This window comes from Heteronotia binoei, chromosome 3, assembly GCF_032191835.1.
Source record: "Heteronotia binoei isolate CCM8104 ecotype False Entrance Well chromosome 3, APGP_CSIRO_Hbin_v1, whole genome shotgun sequence".
Lineage (NCBI taxonomy): Eukaryota > Metazoa > Chordata > Lepidosauria > Squamata > Gekkonidae > Heteronotia > Heteronotia binoei.
The window spans coordinates 98,235,895-98,255,431 of NC_083225.1; the positions used below are offsets into that span (position 1 = coordinate 98,235,895).

At 41.6% G+C, this 19,537-nt stretch overlaps 1 protein-coding gene across 1 annotated transcript in view; it reads left to right on the forward strand.

Annotated features, from left to right (window-relative positions):
* The window catches only part of HLCS (holocarboxylase synthetase), a 303,409-nt gene that overhangs the window by 14,923 nt on the left and 268,949 nt on the right, over nucleotides 1–19,537 (forward strand). The window contains exon 5 of the mRNA XM_060234279.1: nucleotides 2,656–2,838. Within this exon, the coding sequence (XP_060090262.1) occupies nucleotides 2,656–2,838 (183 nt within the window). The remainder of the gene's footprint in view (nucleotides 1–2,655; nucleotides 2,839–19,537) is intronic.

Here is a 19,537-nt window from a genome sequence, read left to right on the forward strand (position 1 = left end):
ACACAGGGTTGTGTTGCTGGCACTATTGCACTGGTTCTGCTGTCCTTGCAACCCCCTCCCTCTTGCTTGGATTGTGATTCTGTGCTTGACATCAGTCCTTTTAAGCTGGCATTTGCCACAATAAAACTGGGTTCAGCTGCTGGGCACTAGTACTTTGCATTGGTTCTGTTATCCTTGCAGAATTCCACCCTCAGTTTGAATTTCAGATATTCTCAAAAACCCTGGTAGGTTTTTGGCACTGCCACAGTGGCACTTGTTCTTCTGGGCACATTACACTGCTTCTTCTGCTGGCCTTGCAAACATGCTGCTTCCCACACATGACTCTCTACTGCAGAGATTCTCTGGGACAATATGCTTGGCTTGTTGTATGCCTTGATATTTCCCTCCATTGGAAACAATAGAGTATGGGGGTACCCTCTTTGAGTGCCCATAGAATTGGACCCTTGGTCCAGTCTTTTTGAAACTTGGGGGTTCTTTTGGGGAGGGTCTCCAGTAGTTACACTGCAAATTTGATGTCCCTACCTAAACCCCTCTACCCCCTCAGTTGTTTCCTGTTGCCTCAGAAGATTGGACCAGAACCAGAGGGTTGAAATTAAATCAAAGGAGTTTTCAGGAAGAACTTCCTTGACAGAGTAGTTCCTCAGTGGAACAGGCTTCCTCAGGAGGTGGTGGGCTCTCCCTTCTTTGGAAGTTTTTAAACATAGGTTAGATGGCCATCTGACGTCAATATTGATTCTGTGAACTTAGGCAGATAATGTGAGGAAAGGCAGGAAGGGTTGCATCAGTGTTTAGTTCTCGTGGCCCTTTCTTACACACTCAGGGAAATGCTGATCACCACTTTGAAGAAGAAGATGACTGCAGATTTATACCCTCCATCTCTCTGAATCAGAGACTCAGAGTGGCTTACAATCTCCTATATCTTCTCCCCCGAAAACAGACACCCTGAGGTGGATGGGGCTGAGAGGGCTCTCCCTTTCAAGGACAACTCCTGTGATAGCTATGGCTAACCCAAGGCCATTTCAGCAGCTGTAAGTGGAGGAGTGGGGAATCAAACCCATTTTTCTCAGCCGGGCATCGGGAGGCCACTATGGGTACCGGGCAAGCATCGGAAGGCCACTATGGGCAGCTATGTCTATCCCAACTGAAGTGCACCCGGCGTATAAGACGACCCCCCCACTTGGAAGCATGTTTTTCAGGGCAAAAAAGTAGTCTTATATGCCAGCAAATACGGTAGATGCTAAATTAAACTTTGTAGCTTTAAAAACACAGAACTCTTTAATAATAACATTATAGCATATTAAATATTTACATTTAAGCAAAACAATTTTCTTGAAAACTGTTTACATAGAAATTGTCATTATTTGAGATTGCCTTACATAATTTTTGATAATACACATTTTGAGTAAAACTTTGTCTTTCATTTCAGTCATTCTGAAAAGAAAAATATTATGAATTCTTTTAAGTTCTCCATCAAATTTATATTTTTTTCCATTGCAAAAATGGAATAAGTCCACAGACTTTTTCATGCTTTACATTTGGAACAAGTAAAATGCTTCCAAGACAAGGTTTTCTCATTCTAAAAGAATATTTCTTAGGAGTTTTTCCAAATTACTCCCCCAAATTTACAAATTTTCTGTAGGAAAAGTTTTTTCTCACCCTAGTCTTTCAGATCTCTGTGCCCAAAATATCTGTGCTAGAACAATGGTATTTTTGTTGGTCCTGTCTTGAATCCAAAATTCCTTTTGTGTGAGCAGAAATTACTTTTACTTAATACAATGGGAGATGGTTAATTGCAGTGGGTTTGCCTCCCTCATCCTCTGATCCTAGGGATGCTAGCTTGAAGGTGGGATCTTAGAACCCCCCAGAATTATAACTCATCTCAAAAACTACAGAGGTCAGTTCCCCTGGAGAATTGGAATGGATACTTTGGACTCTGTGGGTTGACTTTATGGCATTTTACCCACTGGGGTCCTTGTCCTCCTCAGACCCTATGCCCAAACTTCCAGGAGCTTCCTCACCGGGACATTGTAACTCTACCCCTCCACCCCCCCTTGGCAACCCTATTTGATGCACATTTTGAAGGAGTTATGACAGTTACGACTGAAGGGGTTCAAAGTTTTTTCAGGGTATGCAAGGGGTACACCTTTATTTTATTTTTATTTTATTAGATTTATATTCCAACCTCCCCGCAGTGGGTTCAGGGCAGCTTGACTCTGAGCATATTGTTTCTTCAATACGGGTCATATCTAAACTGAAATAGAAGCTTGCTGTGTTACTGAATGCCCACTGATCCCTCTGTTGTCATAAAATTCCACATTCAGTGAAAAAAAAAATCCCACACTCAGCAGAAAAGGGAATTTTACTTAGTTTAAATGTACAAGACTTAGAATTTTGCTTGTGTTTAACTTCTGGTTTGATAACATATTATTTGGTTTATTTTAATATAAAATGAGCAGTGGTATCAGCTAATAGCCCTTGTCACAGCTGATTTTTTCCCTCTGCACTGATTTGTGATGAAAGATTATCGTAAACGAATGAGAAACTTTTAGGATGTAACAGAACAGCTCATTAAGCAACTGATATAACGATCCTAAATTTCATGCAGTGATTTTAATCAGCTTTATTTACAGAGTATTTTCCCCTTCCAAATCACAGGTGCATTTAGAAGTGGATGTCAAAAGTTTGCCTAAAAGATCTCAAGATGACTTCAATTATCTCAAAATGAGTAATGTCACCAGATACGAAGTTCTTACTGAAATACTAAAACTACTTGGTTTGAGCTATGACTTAAGTGAAGTTCCCTCATTAATGCCTCTTTATCTGCTGTCTTCTGACATGGTAAGCATTACTTTTATTTAAAAATAACTTTGAGAAATACCTTATCATAAAGAGTCCAGCAGAACTGCTGGTAGATATCCAACCATTTGTGGGCTTTCCCATCCCACTAAGCCCCCACCCTTATTCCCACACTCCGCAGAATTTAGGAGGCAAAGTACAGGTTTGTCAGGGGAGGGGAGAATTGAAAGAAATTGCTGCTCCCTTTCCCAAGCACTTAAGAGCCATTAAATCACCTGAAGTATGTGGCTGGATATAGGCTCTTAAAAATAATCATGCACAGAGAGACCAGAGGTAGAAAATCTCATGTAAAAATGTAGTGAGCTCCGAGGGGAGAAAGCACCGCAAGATATTAAAAGTATAAAATCCCTGGGGAATGGAATCATTGTAACAGCGCAGCTAAAACTCAGAATTAGGTTTGTGGGGAGGACATTTAAAACTGAGGGGCCACTATGAAGGAAGTCCTGTCTCTGATTACCACCCATTTTATGGCAGAAGGTGAGGCACATGGAGCGGGGTTGAAGATATATTCCATTATCATGTGTGCTGTCAAGAGTTAACCTTTTTTTCATCAAATTTGCAGTGGAGGATTGCAGGCATGGTGGTGTTAGACACACAAGCATCCCTCTTTAATGCTGCTAGTAGGGTTTTTTATTCATCTCTGCCCTGTGTATTTTGAAGAAAATTCAATGAAATTTACTCCCAAAGAACTGTGCGTAAGATTGTGGCTATGTTTCAGTGGACAGGTGATCTTACAGGAAGTCACTGTTTGAAACGTGTATGGAAAGATTCAGGAAATAGCTTGGGTGAAGGGAAAGCTGTGTCAGGTGCAGCCTTGTTTTTTTTTTCATAACTTCAAGTTTTTTAAATTATTTTACTTTCATTAGTATAAATTGCTAACTATTAGCATCACTCCACAGTCAAAAACGACTGGTGCTTACAGAGGGGACTACCTTTACCTTTTAAACTATTACTTTGATATATAACTATTTATGAATGAGTTATACTCATGGCTGGCCTAGGGGTTTTTGGTGGCTCAGGCAAATGACTTTGCTTTGCCTTGTGAGGGAAGGCACCTTTACTAAGGCTGCACTCACTAGGGCCAGGACTGCAGCTTTCTGCAGAGAACCTACCACCAATCCTAAACCTGACATTAGGAGAAGGCCCTGCCTGAGTGCCTTGGTGTGGTGCAGTTGTGTCTTAGATCTGGATCTTGCCACTGGGGTTTGCATTAAGTACATCTTGCATTAAGTACATCTTTGGATTCTTGGTTTGCTGTATTCATTTGCCTTACTTATTTGTGTATAAGCTCAGTACAAGTTTGAGCATTGTAATCCCCATGTATTGCTATGAAACAGTTTTACAGTGTCATCAGAATTACATCTTTCAAAGTCCCTGAAAGGTAGTGGGTTTAGGCTATAACTCTCTTTAGGATGGCACTTATAATCCATTTACTGTGTGAAGACCCATGTGAGTTTGGGTGGACGCAGTGTTTAAATCCTTTCAGAGACTTAGTATTTTCTTTTGGTTTTGCCTCAATCTTTGTGAAGATACATATTCACAAAATAGTTCTCTATGCCAGTGGTCCCCAACCTTTTTGTCTCCTTTTTGTCTTATTATTATTATTGCTACATTGTAATATATATGATACTGACAGGCCACAGACCCGTACTGGTCCACGGACTGGGGGCTGGGGACTCCTGCTTTAGGGTGCATTGGAAGATCTGCCTGCTGACCGTGGCCCCAGAGCCAGCAGGGTAGGGGAACCCAATTCGACCAGCCTCCATGGCGCCTCCCCCCCCCATTTTCCTCCTCCCTCCGCCCCCCCCCCCCACAGCCTTGCCACCTTCTCCTCCCCCCATTTTCCTCCTTTCCCCCTGTACAGCCTCACCACCACTTAAAGGTGCAACTTGACTCCTACTTTGTTCTGTTGCTTCAGACCAACACGGCTGCCCACCTGGATCTATCCTCCTCCCCCCGTTTTCCTCCTTTGCCCCCCTGTGCATCTTTGCCACCTCCTTCCCCCATTTTCACCAGCCTTGCCGCCACCTCCCAGGCCGCCCCCTGCCAAACAGCTGCAGGGAAAAACCAGTGACCGAGAGCATATGGCGCCCCAGGCAGGTGCCCCCTGCCACCCCCCACAGCGCTTCAAACCCCACCCCCCTGGGCCGTAGTGCTTGCCCCCTTCTTCCCTTTCTGTCCTATTCTGTCACCTCTTCCCCCCACGCACTGCAGTCGGTAGGGCCCGGGGGGAGGGAATGAAAGGAGGTGGCAGCAGTGGGCGCAGAGGAGGCAGACACGCCACGGCCGGCAGGGCCAGGTGGGGGGAAGGCGACGGGAAGGGAAGAGGAGGTGACGGTGACGGAGGAGGAGGCAGGCACACCACTCGGCAGAGGATTGGGGACCCCTGCTCTATGCCAGTGCCAGTGCCTCATATATCTGTTGTTAGAAGGGGTAAATACACTGAGATGAGGAGGCATGTGAGGAGGAAACTGAAAGGAAAGGTACATACGGTCAAAACCCTTGGGGAAGCTTGGATGCTATTTAAAACTATAATCCTAGAAGCTCAGATAAAATACATACCACAAGTTAGGAAAGGCACAAACAGGCATAAGAAAAGGCCTGCGTGGTTAACAAACAAAGTAATGGAAGCTGTAAAAGGTAAGAAGGACTCCTTTAAGCGGTGGAAAACCAGTCCAAGTGAGATTAGTAAAAGGGAACACAGGCTGTGGCAAATCAAATGCAAGACTGTGATCAGGCAGGCAAAAAGGGACTATGAGGAGCATATTGCAAAAAACATAAAGACCAACAATAAAACTTTCTTCAAATATATTAGAAGTAGGAAACCAGCCAGGGAGGCAGTGGGGCCCTTGGATGACCATGGGGTTAAAGGATTACTGAAGGAGGATAGGGAAATGGCTGAGAAGATAATTGAATTTTTTGCCTCCGTCTTCACTGTGGAAGATGAGAACTTTTTGCCCGCCCCAGAACCATTAATTTTGGAAGGGGTATTGAAATACCTGAGTCAGATTGAGGTGACAAAAGAGGAGGTCCTACAACTGATAGACAAATTAAAAACTAATAAGTCACCAGGTCCAGATGGCATACATCCGAGAGTTCTGAAAGAACTCAAAGTTGAACTTGTGGATCTTCTAACAAAAATCTGTAATCTTTCATTGAAATCTGCCTCCGTTCCTGAGGACTGGAAGGTAGCAAATGTCACCCCCATCTTTAAAAAAGGTTCCAGAGGAGACCCGGGAAATTACAGGCCAGTCAGTCTGACTTCAATACTGGGAAAGTTGGTAGAAACCATTATCAAGGACAGAATGAGTAGGCACATTGATGAACACGGATTATTGAGGAAGACTCAGCATGGGTTCTGCAAGGGAAGATCTTGCCTCACTATCCTGTTACATTTCTTTGAGGGGGTGAACAAACATGTGGACAAAGGAGACCCGATAGATGTTGTTTACCTTGACTTCCAGAAAGCTTTTGATAAAGTTCCTCATCAAAGGCTCCTTAGAAAGCTTGAGAGTCATGGAGTAAAAGGACAGGTCCTCTTGTGGATCAAAAACTGGCTGAGTAATAGGAAGCAGAGAGTGAGTATAAATGGGCAGTCTTCGCAGTGGAGGACGGTAAGCAGTGGGGTGCCGCAGGGCTCGGTACTGGGGACCATGCTCTTTAACTTGTTCATAAATGATTTAGAGTTGGGAGTGAGCAGTGAAGTGGCCAAGTTTGCGGATGACACTAAATTGTTCAGGGTGGTGAGAACCAGAGAGGATTGTGAGGAACTCCAAAGGGATCTGTTGAGGCTGGGTGAGTGGGCGTCAACGTGGCAGATGCGATTCAATGTGGCCAAGTGCAAAGTAATGCACATTGGGGCCAAGAATCCCAGCTACAAATACAAGTCGATGGGGTGTGAACTGGCAGAGACTGACCAAGAGAGAGATCTTGGGGTCGTGGTAATGTCAAGACAGTGTGCGTTTGCAATAAAAAAGGCCAACGCCATGCTGGGAATTATTAGGAAGGGAATTGAAAACAAATCAGCCAGTATCATAATGCCCCTGTATAAATCGATGGTGCGGTGTCATTTGGAGTACTGTGTGCAGTTCTGGTCGCCACACCTCAAAAAGGATATTATAGCATTGGAGAAAGTCCAGAGAAGGGCAACTAGAATGATTAAAGGGCTGGAGCACTTTCCCTATGAAGAAAGGTTGAAACACTTGGGACTCTAGCTTGGAGAAACGTCGACTGCGGGGTGACATGATAGAGGTTTACAAGATAATGCATGGGATGGAGAAAGTAGAGAAAGAAGTACTTTTCTCCCTTTCTCACAATACAAGAACTCGTGGGCATTCGATGAAATTGCTGAGCAGACAGGTTAAAACGGATAAAAGGAAGTACTTCTTCACCCAAAGGGTGATTAACATGTGGAATTCACTGCCACAGGAGGTGGTGGCGGCCACAAGTATAGCCACCTTCAAGAAGGGTTTAGATAAAAATATGGAGCACAGGTCCATCAGTGGCTATTAGCCACAGTGTATGTGTGTATATAAAATTTTTTGCCACTGTGTGACACAGAGTGTTGGACTCGATGGGCCGTTGGCCTGATCCAACATGGCTTCTCTTATGTTCTTATGTTGTTATATGCTTTAATGCTTTTTGAAGTGGTTGTGTCTAAATACCCAGATGCTGAGTTTTAGAGTCTTCTGATCTGTATTCTGATTATACTCCTAGTTTGCAAACTATCTGGATTCTAAGTATACTTTTATTTTGTAAACTATCATTAATAATTTAAATGTCAGTAGTTATCAAAATATTGGCAGAAACAAAGAACTTTAAGCTTTTTCATATGGCATTGTGGATGCTGAAGAAGACTTGGGAGTCTCAGAGTGGCTTAACAATCTCCTTTCCTTCCTCTCCCCACAACAGGACACCTTGTGAGGTAAGTGAGCTGAGAGAGTTCTATTTTTGATGTCTGAGAGAACTGTGGCTTGCCCAAGGTCACCCAGCAGCTGTATGTGGAGGAACAGGAAATCAAACCTGGTTCTCCCAGATTAGAATCCGCACTCTTAACCACTACATCAGACTGACTCTGAGAAATTCATATAGAGGAAGAGTGGTACCAAGTGTGTTTGACCCAGTCATGACTGAAGACACTGTGTCACTGTATTGGATCCAGCCGGGTTTTTCACTCAGCTTCACCAAATTCTTCTCCGTTCACTATGCACTACGCATGCTGCTCCCATCATCCACAGCATAGGCTTTTTAGTGGTTGGAAGTGACCTTTACCAACAGAAAAGATGGCTGGCTTAAATTTGCTGTCTCCCATGTGGATTTGCCCCAACATGGGCACAGCCCCTAGGCTCCATCTCCATGGCTGGGAATGTTCAAATGACAACATTCCCAAATTCGAGGATGATAAAATCTCAGCATATACATAAGGCTAACATACATAGAAAGAAGATGATATTGGATTTATATCCCGCCCTCCACTCCGAAGAGTCTCAGAGCGGCTCACAATCTCCTTTACCTTCCTCCCCCACAACAGACACCCTGTGAGGTGGGTGGGGCTGGAGAGGGCTCTCACAGCAGCTGCCCTTTCAAGGACAACCTCTGCCAGAGCTATGGCTGACCCAAGGCCATCCCAGCAGGTGGAAGTGGAGGAGTGGGGAATCAAACCCGGTTCTCCCAGATAAGAGTCCACACAGTTAACCACTACACCAAACTGGAGACAACTTGACCGTGAGCCAGTTCTGTTTCAGCATCCAACCCTCTGTGCATTTTGCTGCTGTACACACATAAGCACATGCTGTGTGTGCAGAGTTACTTTGAGTGATGAACATCTACATTTTATTTAATAAGCAAAATGGGTAGCTGTGTCTGAAGCAAAAGAACAAAGTTTGAGTCCAGTGGCACCTTTAAGACTAATAAAGTTTAAAATTCTGGGTATAAGATTTCATGTCCATGCACACTTCTTCAGATACATTGAAACAAACTTCCTCAAGTGTTTCATATAGGTAGTGAGGGGTGGGGATAGAATAGAATTGGAGGGGATCTCCAGGGTAATCTAGTTCAACCCCCTGCAAAATACAGGAGTCAAGATGCATCTTGATTCTAACTAGCCCTTCCTGGCAACAAACCCCCTGGTCAGGGCTGGTGCGTGGGAGTAGGCCAGGTAGGCGGTCACCTGGGACGCCACCTGGCCATGGGAGCAGAGGGCAGGGGCAGGCACCCTCTCCTCGTCCCCACTCACACCAATGGAGTGACTGGGAAGCAGCCACCCGCATGTTTCTTCCTCCATTCTGATTTGGAATGGAGGAAGAAGCACGCGTGTGGCTGCTTCCTAGCCAGCTGAGTCCCTCTGAAGGGGGGGAGTGGGCTGGTCAAGGGGTGGGCCAGGTGTTCTTGCTCGGCCCGCCCCTCGCCCAACCCTCCCACCCCCTTTAGTGGGACTCAGCTGGCTGGGAAGTGGCCGCCTGGTGCTTCTTGCTCCATTCCGAATCGGAACAGAGGAAGAAATATGCGGGCGGCTGCTTCCCAGCCAGCTCCCTCTGAAGGGGGCAGGAGGGATGGTCGAGAGATGGGCCAAGCGTTCTTGCTCAGCCCGCCCACTTCAGTGGAACTCAGCTGGCTGGAAAGTGGCTGCCTGGTGCTTCTTGCTCCATTCCGAATCAGAACGGAGGAAGGACACGGGCAGCCGCTTCCCAGTCAACTCCCTTTGAAGGGGGCGGGAGGGCTGCGCGAGGAACGAGCTGAACAAGAACGCCCCTTGCCCAACCCTCTCCCCTTCCTTCAGAGAAAGCTGCTGGGCCAGTAGAGCACCTGTGTGATGACGTCACCTTAGGTGATGTCATTGGGCCGCAAATCCTCTGTGTGCGCTAGAAGAAACGAGGGGACAAACCTTGGCCTAGGGGTGCCAGAACCCCTAGCGCCGGGCCTGCCCCTGGTTGCTTCACTCATCATACTTTTTTCTATAAGGTTGTGATCTTTGCATAGGGAAAAAAGTCATTTGTGAAACTGTCCTAATGTGTTGAGGATTGGGCTTCTGAGCAAGGAGGCTTCACATGTTTTCCAAAGGAGAGCACTTTCTCTGGTATATTTGGAGATTAATGTACTTCAGTGACTTCCTTCCAGATTTCTCTAAGGCAGATTAGTTTGTTGTGTTTTTCGGTTTTGGAGAGTAGGCACTTATTTTTCTCTTGGGATCATATGATTTCCCTTAGGTGAGCAATTCTTTCCCCCCAGATTTGTTTGAAAAACAAATTGGCCCAACAGTTAGGAATTGGATATGACAATATAAAGTCTGGAAAAAGACAGGAAAATACTGGAATGAATCATGACTATATCATCCTCTGGATTGTCTTTAAAATGGTGAATGAATCGTATTAGTTCCGAACTGTGTGGTAGATATGGAACCAACCTGTGATTCTGCAGTTTACTGTAAGACCTTGGTCAGTCCATCTTTGGTGAAGTTGACAATTATATATTGTTTTTAATTTGTCTGAACTGTTTTGTTAGTTGTTGTTTGCTCTCTTCAGTCTTTCTCCCTGAATTCTTAGCTTTGTTTGAAATTTGATGAATTAATTAATTATATTAAGTAAAACATTTGCTCTTTTCAACTGTAAAGTATCTGAGATTAAAGTTGCATGAACATTTAAATTTCATCAGTTTCATTGTCAGCTTCTAGTCTTGATAGGAGCCTCTGGCAGCTGATATTAAATTTTCTCACGCAATATGGAAAATAAACTTTTGAAAGCTGGCCACCCTTTAGTGACTGATTTATTTGAAGGTATAATTTAAACAGAGTTGTGTTTGATGTTAATGTTAAAAACGTCAATTTAGAAAAATGTTAATTTAGAAAAGTCTTGAGTGATGTCATCTGGCTGTGATTGTGGGCTTTTAAAGCCACAAGATGGCACTTCTGAGCTGTTTTTGAGTTAGAGCTGCTTTAGCGCTAGTCTTTTCCACAGTGTTTGGCTTTTCTAGTGGGTAACTTTTAACATACATTTTGTCAAAAACAAGTGAAACACTTGATCAGAATTGTTTTTTTTTTTAGATTTTGATATCTTAAACAGGCCAAGAACTCCTAAAAATGATTGTATTGTACTGAAAATTTTGCTCTATACACACTTCAAGGCTGTGACCACAAATATTTTGGCAATTAGGCAATTTTGAATAAATGTTCTGAATTTGTATATTTGCAAACTTTCTGCTATGTTTTGTGTTGCTATAAAGTTTTAAATTTAGGTTCTCTCATGTATGCTCATGGCTTGTAGGAAAGGGTTAAAATGGCAAAAAATGTGGGAAAATAAGGTAACATTCAAGGGAGAAGCAGGGATGGGCTAATGGATGTTCTAATTAGTTCTAAAATTTAGAAGCTCAGTATTGGAGGACTGTGCTAATTTCTTATTAAATACTGTATTTAATGGCCTTTTATGGGTTTCATAGTGCTAATATAACTATCTTAGTAGAATGGGAAGCAATGGTTTGTAGCTATGTCATTAATAAAGCTTATGAGAACAAAAATTAAGGGGCATAGGGTTAACCTATCCCACATATCCAGTAGAAATCAATAATAATTTAAGAGGCTTTGGTTTGCATCAATCCAATGACTTATGTATTATTTCTATTAAGCAGAGACTCTCAAAACATTCTGTGTCTTATAGGGAGAAGTGTCTTGTGTTTTTCTTATGTCTAGCCATTTGTTTTGTTAATGTTATAACATCTCATTTTTAATATTAACAAATGCAGCATTATCTTCCAATCTCTAATGTTGCTTAAACATTTTCCTCTTTATTGAAATAATTTACAAACATGTTAATTGTAGTTGCCAATAGTTTAATTCATTTCTGAACTTTTTATTTTTTAATTTATTTTATTTCCTTTGTTTTTTGCCAGCTGCTCTAAGAATTAACTTTTGTTTAAAGTATGCTACTCAAATGTTTTGTCTACGACTTTCTAGTATCTTAAGGTATGAGAATATGTTTTTATCCTTTAAAAGTATAATATTTTCATCTGTATTTTAAAAATGTTTGTTCTTGATATTTTAAAAAAATCCTTATTTGGATTATTGCCTGTCATATGGTTTTATGATTATTATTTTTTTGCTCAGGTGTGAAATTTGTCTCTGTTCATTATACAACTGTTCTTTTTTTTTTCAGCATACATTGTCATTGAGAATGGTTAGCTGCAGTTTTTCAAATCTGTTTGCTTGTTCAATCAACTGTCACTTTGGCAGTGTTGTAATCTTTGCCTAAACTTCCCTGCCATAATTTTTCTTCAGTGCATGGCTTCATTTTTCCTGTCTGCATTTGCAGTGCTTTCAACTTAATTAATCCTGTTTCATTTGTTTAGAAATACAGACATGTAGTCCTAATGCTAATGTTGTCAATGTTCTGTTTTTTAAAAAATCTGTGACTTTTAAAGATAATATTGCCTATATTATTGAATGTTAGCTGCACTTGCATTATGTTTAGCTTTTTTTCTTGCTTGCAGATGTGTGATGAATGCTTAGCATAACACAAGCTTCTCTCCCCTACTATCAGTTCTCACGGAAATGTTATTGCTTATTCTGTGAATTCTCCAACAGTGCATGTGCAACCCAATAATGCTTCCTACTTTGGGCACTTTGAAGGAAGCAGAACTTTTCCCTTTCAAGATCTATGATCTTACTGCATAGAGTTCTTGAGAACGTAAAGATTCTACTGGATGGGGAAAAACTGGTTTTGAGCATGTGTGGCTTTGCTGTATACGAGCAAATACGAGCTCTCCCCATATGAGCCCTGAAGACTGTTGCAATCGGCCAATCAACACCTTTTGGCCATCCCTGGCCCAAGGGATGTCCAGCTTGTCTCTACCAGGACCAGGGCCTCTTCAGCCCTGGCCCTGACCTGGTGGAATCAGCTCCCTGTGGAGATCCAGGCCCTACCTCATTTGCTTCCATTTTGTTGGGCCTGCAAGACGGAGCTGTTTCGCCAGGCCTTTGGTTGAGGCAAGTGGACGTCCTTTTGTTCTACTATCTATACCATCTATTGCCCTTCCCCACAATGGGCCGAAAAACTACATTTTCACCTGAAATACGTGCTTGTCCACCTGTGTATATTTTTGAGTCATGTTTTTAGTAGTATATAATTGTTATTGTTGTATTTTAGCTGTTTTACTATGACTGTGATCCGCCCTGAGCCCACATGGGAAAGGGCAGAATATAAATTGGCCAAATAAATAAAATATTTTTTTCTTACCCTTTTGTGCCATGGGGTGAAGGAAAGCAACTAACAGATTGTTTGCCTACTTTTATCCAATTCTCAGTTCTGGCTGGCTGAGAAATCATATATTTCTTATCATAAGAGCAGTACATACACAGTCCTATCTCCCATTAGGGACACAAAAGGAATGTTCATTCACAGGGAAGGGCCAGTTCAACAGCAGCAGATAAACTGACAGTATGCAGTGTATCAAGCCCTCTTTCCACCTGCAAATACTTTTCATTCAATTAGGCTACATTGGGCTCATATGATAGAATGGACTCCATTTTACCTTATGGGCCCATAGGAGAGAATGGACTCCATTCTGTTTTATGGGCCCATTGTACAGATTGGAGACTATTCTATACTATGAGCCCACTGGACGGAATGGACTCCATTCTGTCCTATAGGCTGATAGCATAGAATAGAGTCCATTCTGTCCTATGGGCACATGGGTCTGTCCTTTGACCCTATGAGATGGAATGGACTCCCTTTCATTTTCCGCTGCCTGCAAGTGGGAGGGAGCAAAAGGGAGGATTGCAGTGGCTCCCTGCCTCTTACAGCCACCAGCAAAGTGGATTCGCCTGTCAGCTGCTTGCTTTAAGAAGTGGGGAGCCATTGGAAGGCTCCCTTTCGCCCCCCTCACCTGCAAGTGTATGGGGTGAAAGGGAAACTTCTAATTGCTGCCTGCCTGCCTGCCTGCCTTCCTGTCATTTTTTGTCTCTCTGTCTTCCTTCCTTTTATTTTCCTTTCTTTCACTCCTTTCTCAATTTTTCCATAACTCTCCCTTCCTTTCATTCTTTCTCTGTGTCTCTGTTTTTCTGTCTTTTTCTTTCATTCTGTCTTCTCATTTTTCTTTCACTGCTTTCTCCCTCTCCTTTTTTACCTCTCCTTTCTGTTCTTTCTCTCATTCTTTCTCTGTATCTGTCTTTCTTTTTATTTCATTATGCCTTACCATTGTATGTTCTGGCTTAGAATAGCACTGAGGCAGAGGAAATGAGAGCTAAACTAAGCTATATACATCCAAATTACTTCAACCACTTATTCCTATAGTGAAGGTTTTCCTGATCTATTTCTTGGTCTTTTATGTTCATTGGGTTAGGGATATTGAAGCTAATAAGGTTGGGGGAGTGGGGAGTCAAGAGAGCTGGAAATCTGAGCCCTAATGCACTGATGTGCAGAGGAAGGTAAATTAATCGCTTTGAAGTCAATCTGCACTAGGTTGGGTCCCTCATGAAGGCTGGATTTCTCTTGGAAGCCAAGTGGTGCTGCAGCAGCATGTGCCCTCTGGTACCGAGAGCTACTAGTTTTCATAATGTTTTTTAAAAACATCTTGGGGACGTTCCTATGTAAAACAACTATGCCTTAGCCACCCAGAAGCAACCACAAGACAGCTTGGTACAATTTATAATAAAAGATATTTGCTGATATGAAAGTGGCCCAAAATTATGGCCTAAATCAGGGATGGGCAGATTACAACTGCAAGCCACATTTAGTTTGTGAGAATTTTTCAGCCAGTCCTGCAGCTGCTAAACATATTGTTGAGAATATCAGCCACAGGACAGAAGCATTAGCCACAGGACAGGCCAAAAACCAAGCAGTTGAGTGCCAGTAAGAGAAAAAAAATGACACAGGGTTGGGTTGTCAACTTCCAGGTGAAACCTGGTGATCTTGGGTTGTCAACTTCCAGGTGAAACCTGGTGATCTCCCATAATTAGGCTAGATCTCCATGGCTCCATCAGGAGGTCCATCAGTGGGGTCAGGGCACTAAAAGCCACATCAAGAATACAGAGCAACACTGCCCCAGACAGACAGCTCCAACAATACGCTGTGGCTAATAGCCACTGATGAACCTCTGCTCCATATGTTTATCCGATCCCCTCTTGAAGCTGGCTATGCTTACACGTTTTTTATCCATCAGATGTTCAGTTGAGTCTAGGGACTGCTTTAATATAAAGATCAAATCATCCACAAATGCCCTCAGTTTGTACTGTTCCCCCTTAATCAATGCACCCTTAATATTTGAGTCTTCTCTTATTTAATTATTCAGTATCTCCAAGCATAGAATAAAGAGCAATGGTGATAGTGGGCAACCTTGTCGTGTACCTTTCTGATTGGGAATTGGATCCAATAGTTCACCATTAACCCTGATCTTTGCAGTCTGAGAAGAGTATATTGATTGTATTGTCCTTAAAAAGTTGTCACCACATTCCATTCCCTTCAATTGTTGTATCATAAATTGCCAACGAACATTATCGAAGGCCTTCTCTGCATCCAAGCATATTAGTGCCACTTGTTTCTCTGGATGGGTCTCGTAGTATTCCGTTAAGTTACGTATTATTCTGACATTGTCTTTCAGTTGTCTTCTAGGAAGAAATCCTGCTTGATCTTGATGTATGATAACTGACAGAACTTTCTTGAGATGTGCGAAAATTGAAGCAAATATTTTATAATCCACATTTAAAAGTGAAATTGGTCTAAAGTTTTTTATATCTTTCAAATCTGCTCCTTTTGGAATTAAGGATATTATTGCTTCCTGCCATGAGTTTGGAACTTGCGATTCTTTTTGAATCACTTCTGTAAGATGTTTGAATGGTGCTAATAAGCAATCTTCAAATGCCTTGTAGAACTCTGCAGGAAGACCCTCCGGTCCAGGTGATTTTGCGTTCTTTTGAGCCGCTATTGCCTCTCCCAATTCTCTTATTGTTTATTTAGTGGACTTATTGTTAGTGATTCATTCAAAATTTTCCGCTGTTCCTCTGTAAATTTATTCAGATTGTTCTTTTTAAAATATTCTTCTATGTCCTGTTCTCAAAATTGTTTGGTTACATATAATTTTTTATAAAATTGCTTCACAATATGACCTATCTCCTGTCTTTGGAATTTTTCTTTATTGTTTTCATCCCTCAACACCATTATTGTTCTTTTGGCACCTTCTTTTCTTAGTTTGTATGCCAGCCATCTTCCAGTTTTGTTAGCAAATTCAAAATAGCTTTGTTTGGCAAATCTTAGTTTTTTCTCCACTTCTTCTACAAGTAGTAGGTTAAGTTGATGTTGCATTTTCTTAATCTTCTCTTGGAACTCCTGCTTTGTAGGATGTGCCTTTAGATCCTTTTCAGCTTCTTCTGCTTGAGACATTAATTTTTGGAAGCTTTCGGCTTTCTCTTTCTTTTTCTTAGCGTTGAATCTAATTGCTAGCCCTCTAAAATATGCTTTAGCAGTATCCCATACCACTTGCATCTTCACATCCTGAGTTATATTCTGTTTGAAAAGGGATTCCATTTCCACGCTAGCATCTTAAAGAAAGTTTCTATCCTTCAATATTTGTATATTTAGCCTCCAAGGGCCTTTTACTTGAGAACCATTCAATTTTATAGTTACTGGATTACGGTCTGATATTGCTCTTGGATGAAATTCCACCTCCGTTAGGTCTTTAATCAAGTTTGTAGACAGCCAATGCATATCAATTCTTGACCAAGATTGGTGACTAGCAGAATAGTACGTAAAATCTCTTGAATTTGGATATCTTGTTCGCCATGCATCCACTAAGTCTTAACTCTTCAGCTAGTTTCAAAAAGCTTGCTGGAAGTTGTAATCGTTTAGATTTAGTAAGCTTGTGTGTTTCTTATCTAGTTGTCTGTCAAAGACTGCATTAAAGTCTCCTATTAAACAGCATTCAGAGTACCCCAAGTTCACCAGCTTGAGATGCAAATCTTTGAACATTTTTTCTTGATCATTTGGTGCCACAAGTATTTGCCAATATTTTTTTTCTCCAATCAGTAGTAATTTCCACTAATAAAATCCTTCCGTCTTCTGCAGCAAATCTTAATTGTGGATTAAGTTTATCCTTCACATATATTGCCATGCCTCTTTTCTTTTTGGTTATATCTGCTGCTACAAATATCTTACCAAATTTTTTATTTTCCAAGAGGTGCTGATCTTTTGCCAAAATATGGGTTTCTTGTAAGCAGATTATATCCGTTTCCAATTTAGTTAAATATTTAAACGTCTTTCTTCTTTTAATGGGAGAATTGAGTCCATTTACATTGATAGAGATTAGAGATGCCATTATGGATTTTTCTTATCGCTATCCTTTTTATCTTTTTTGGTTTGGGCCCGTATCAAGTGTTTCTTTATTCCAGTTGAATCCTCGCCTTCTGAGAGTTCCTCTTCTTCCTTCTTTTTCCTTCTTTTTCCTTCCTTCCTTCTCCATTTTTTCAAAAAAAAAATTTCAGCTTTAAAGATGGAGTTGATCCTATATCTGTTGTTTTCATATGTAAAAATCAGGCCTTCTGGCATAAGCCAGGTATATGGTATCTCTCTTTCCTTTAAGAAATTGCATAGTTGAGGTTGTAAGTCTTGCTGTACCACTTGAATAGCTGGATGACGGGGTTGTTGCTCTCCCATCTCGGTTTTATCTCCTTTTGGGTGCCTCCTTAAATCTAGAAGCCATTTTATTATTTGCCCCTTTTAAAATATTTCGACCTTAACCAACAAGGCACACACACAGGGACGAAAAAAAGATTTTGAATGTTTACACTTCTCCGACTTGTTATGCAACCTGATGTCCCTGTTTCTGTCAACTAACCCAGCAACCAGCAGTTTCTATCAATATTTTGACCAGATAATAATTTGTTCCTCTTATTTCAACAGCTTAACACAGTCTAAATAATGGTTAAGATATATTCAACAATCCTGTTTTACAATAACAACCTCTTAGCTACTCCCCATAATACAAAAGCCCATGTGATCAAACACACAGAAATTATATTTTGTATTGTATCCTCCAGTCAAATTTAATAATTCTATCCACTTTAGTCTTGCAGTGGTTTAGCCAAATAATCCAAATAACGCAATAATCCAATAGTCAAGTTGTCAATTGTAATCCAAGGCAGCCAAGCCCAATAAGCACACACCTCTCAACATCAGCCCAAAGAAGCCAAAAAGAAAAAAAAATTGTTATATCCAGATATGAATTTGAAAACCCGCCACCAAAAAAGAAAAATAATAAAAAAATCACACACAAAAAAAGACCAGGTGTCAGAAGCCATATTCAAAAAATCAAAATTATCCAGATAGTCCAGCCATGAATCAAAGAGATTTCGCAGCCTTTTATTCCCTCGCCAGGAAGAGGAGGAAGAGACAAGAACCTCACACAGAAAAAGAAACAAGAAAAAATCCCATATATTCCAACAGGGAGTTTATAATTCACAGGAAAAAAATACAAAGAAGAAGGAAGAGCAATACTTAGATTTGTCCCAAAACAACTCTTTCTTGTATTCCACCACTCAGAGCAGCTTCCTGACCATATTAAGACCAGCAACGTTTTATTCAAATATACAAACTTCCCTCCACGACTTCTCCAGGAGGTTTTCTAGTTATTTAAGACCAACAAAGATCCATTCAAAATCCAAGTCTCGTTTCATTTAGCACTCCATGAAACAAGCTTCCCACCCAGATAAAGGTTTTCACCCTGCCGGCCCACTGCGATTCAACGACGGGAACTTATTTGAAACTGTTAATTTTGCATGAGTAGAAAGTCTTAAAATTAATATTGCAGTGAACTTTTAAGAGAAATATATTGGACCAAAGTTATGACCAAATAGAAATTCAAGCAGTCTTCTGGAAGCCTCGGAACGGAGAGGAAGAGCAGGGTGATGCCCCCCTTTCCTTCTCTAAGCTCGCCTCTGCTGCTGCTCTGGCTCTTTCCAGAATCAGAAATCTCGTAGAGAACTTACAATCAGGAAGTTAACTCACCACATTTGCCAAAGTCATGCAGATCTAAATGATGCCGAATTCCAGTTGAAGAAAAGAAAGAAAAGTCTGGTGTTCGGCTCCAATGCCATTTTGAAAATGGCGATCTGGACAGCAAGACTATTGACGATGGAGGGTGTGGAATACAGCTGTCGCTGATCTTCCCGCTCCACTCCTTCAAGCTGCCTGCTTGCTCAGACCTCCCTGGGGTCCGAGACTCGAGTTCCCCAAGCCTCTGCTGCCGATTAGAGAGCGACCCTCGGGAGCTATCTTGGGTCGCTCTCTATCTTGGGTCACTGAAACCAGAAGTCTCTTAAAATAAGTCTTTTTACTTCTGACGGTGAATATATGATGAGGTGCTTTATTCTCAAGTAACCAGTAGCCTGTCGAGACTGCATTGTGCTATTGCTAGAACCTGATTTAGAGTAAATAATATACTCAGCTAGGTGAGAAACTTAGATGTGCTAAGCATACATATGAAATCATAGGCAGTGTGCAGATCCTGCAGTGAAGGGCACTGAAACTACTTTAATTAAAATCTACTAATATTTAAGTACTTGATGCAATTTTACAAATATGCATTAGAATTTTACGATGGAGTGTTATGCATTCTTGTTCCACCAAATACAGAAGGACATTTTTGAGAATTCATGCCTAAGATTAGGTTGATAGATTCAGAGAGAACAGAAGGTAATCAAACC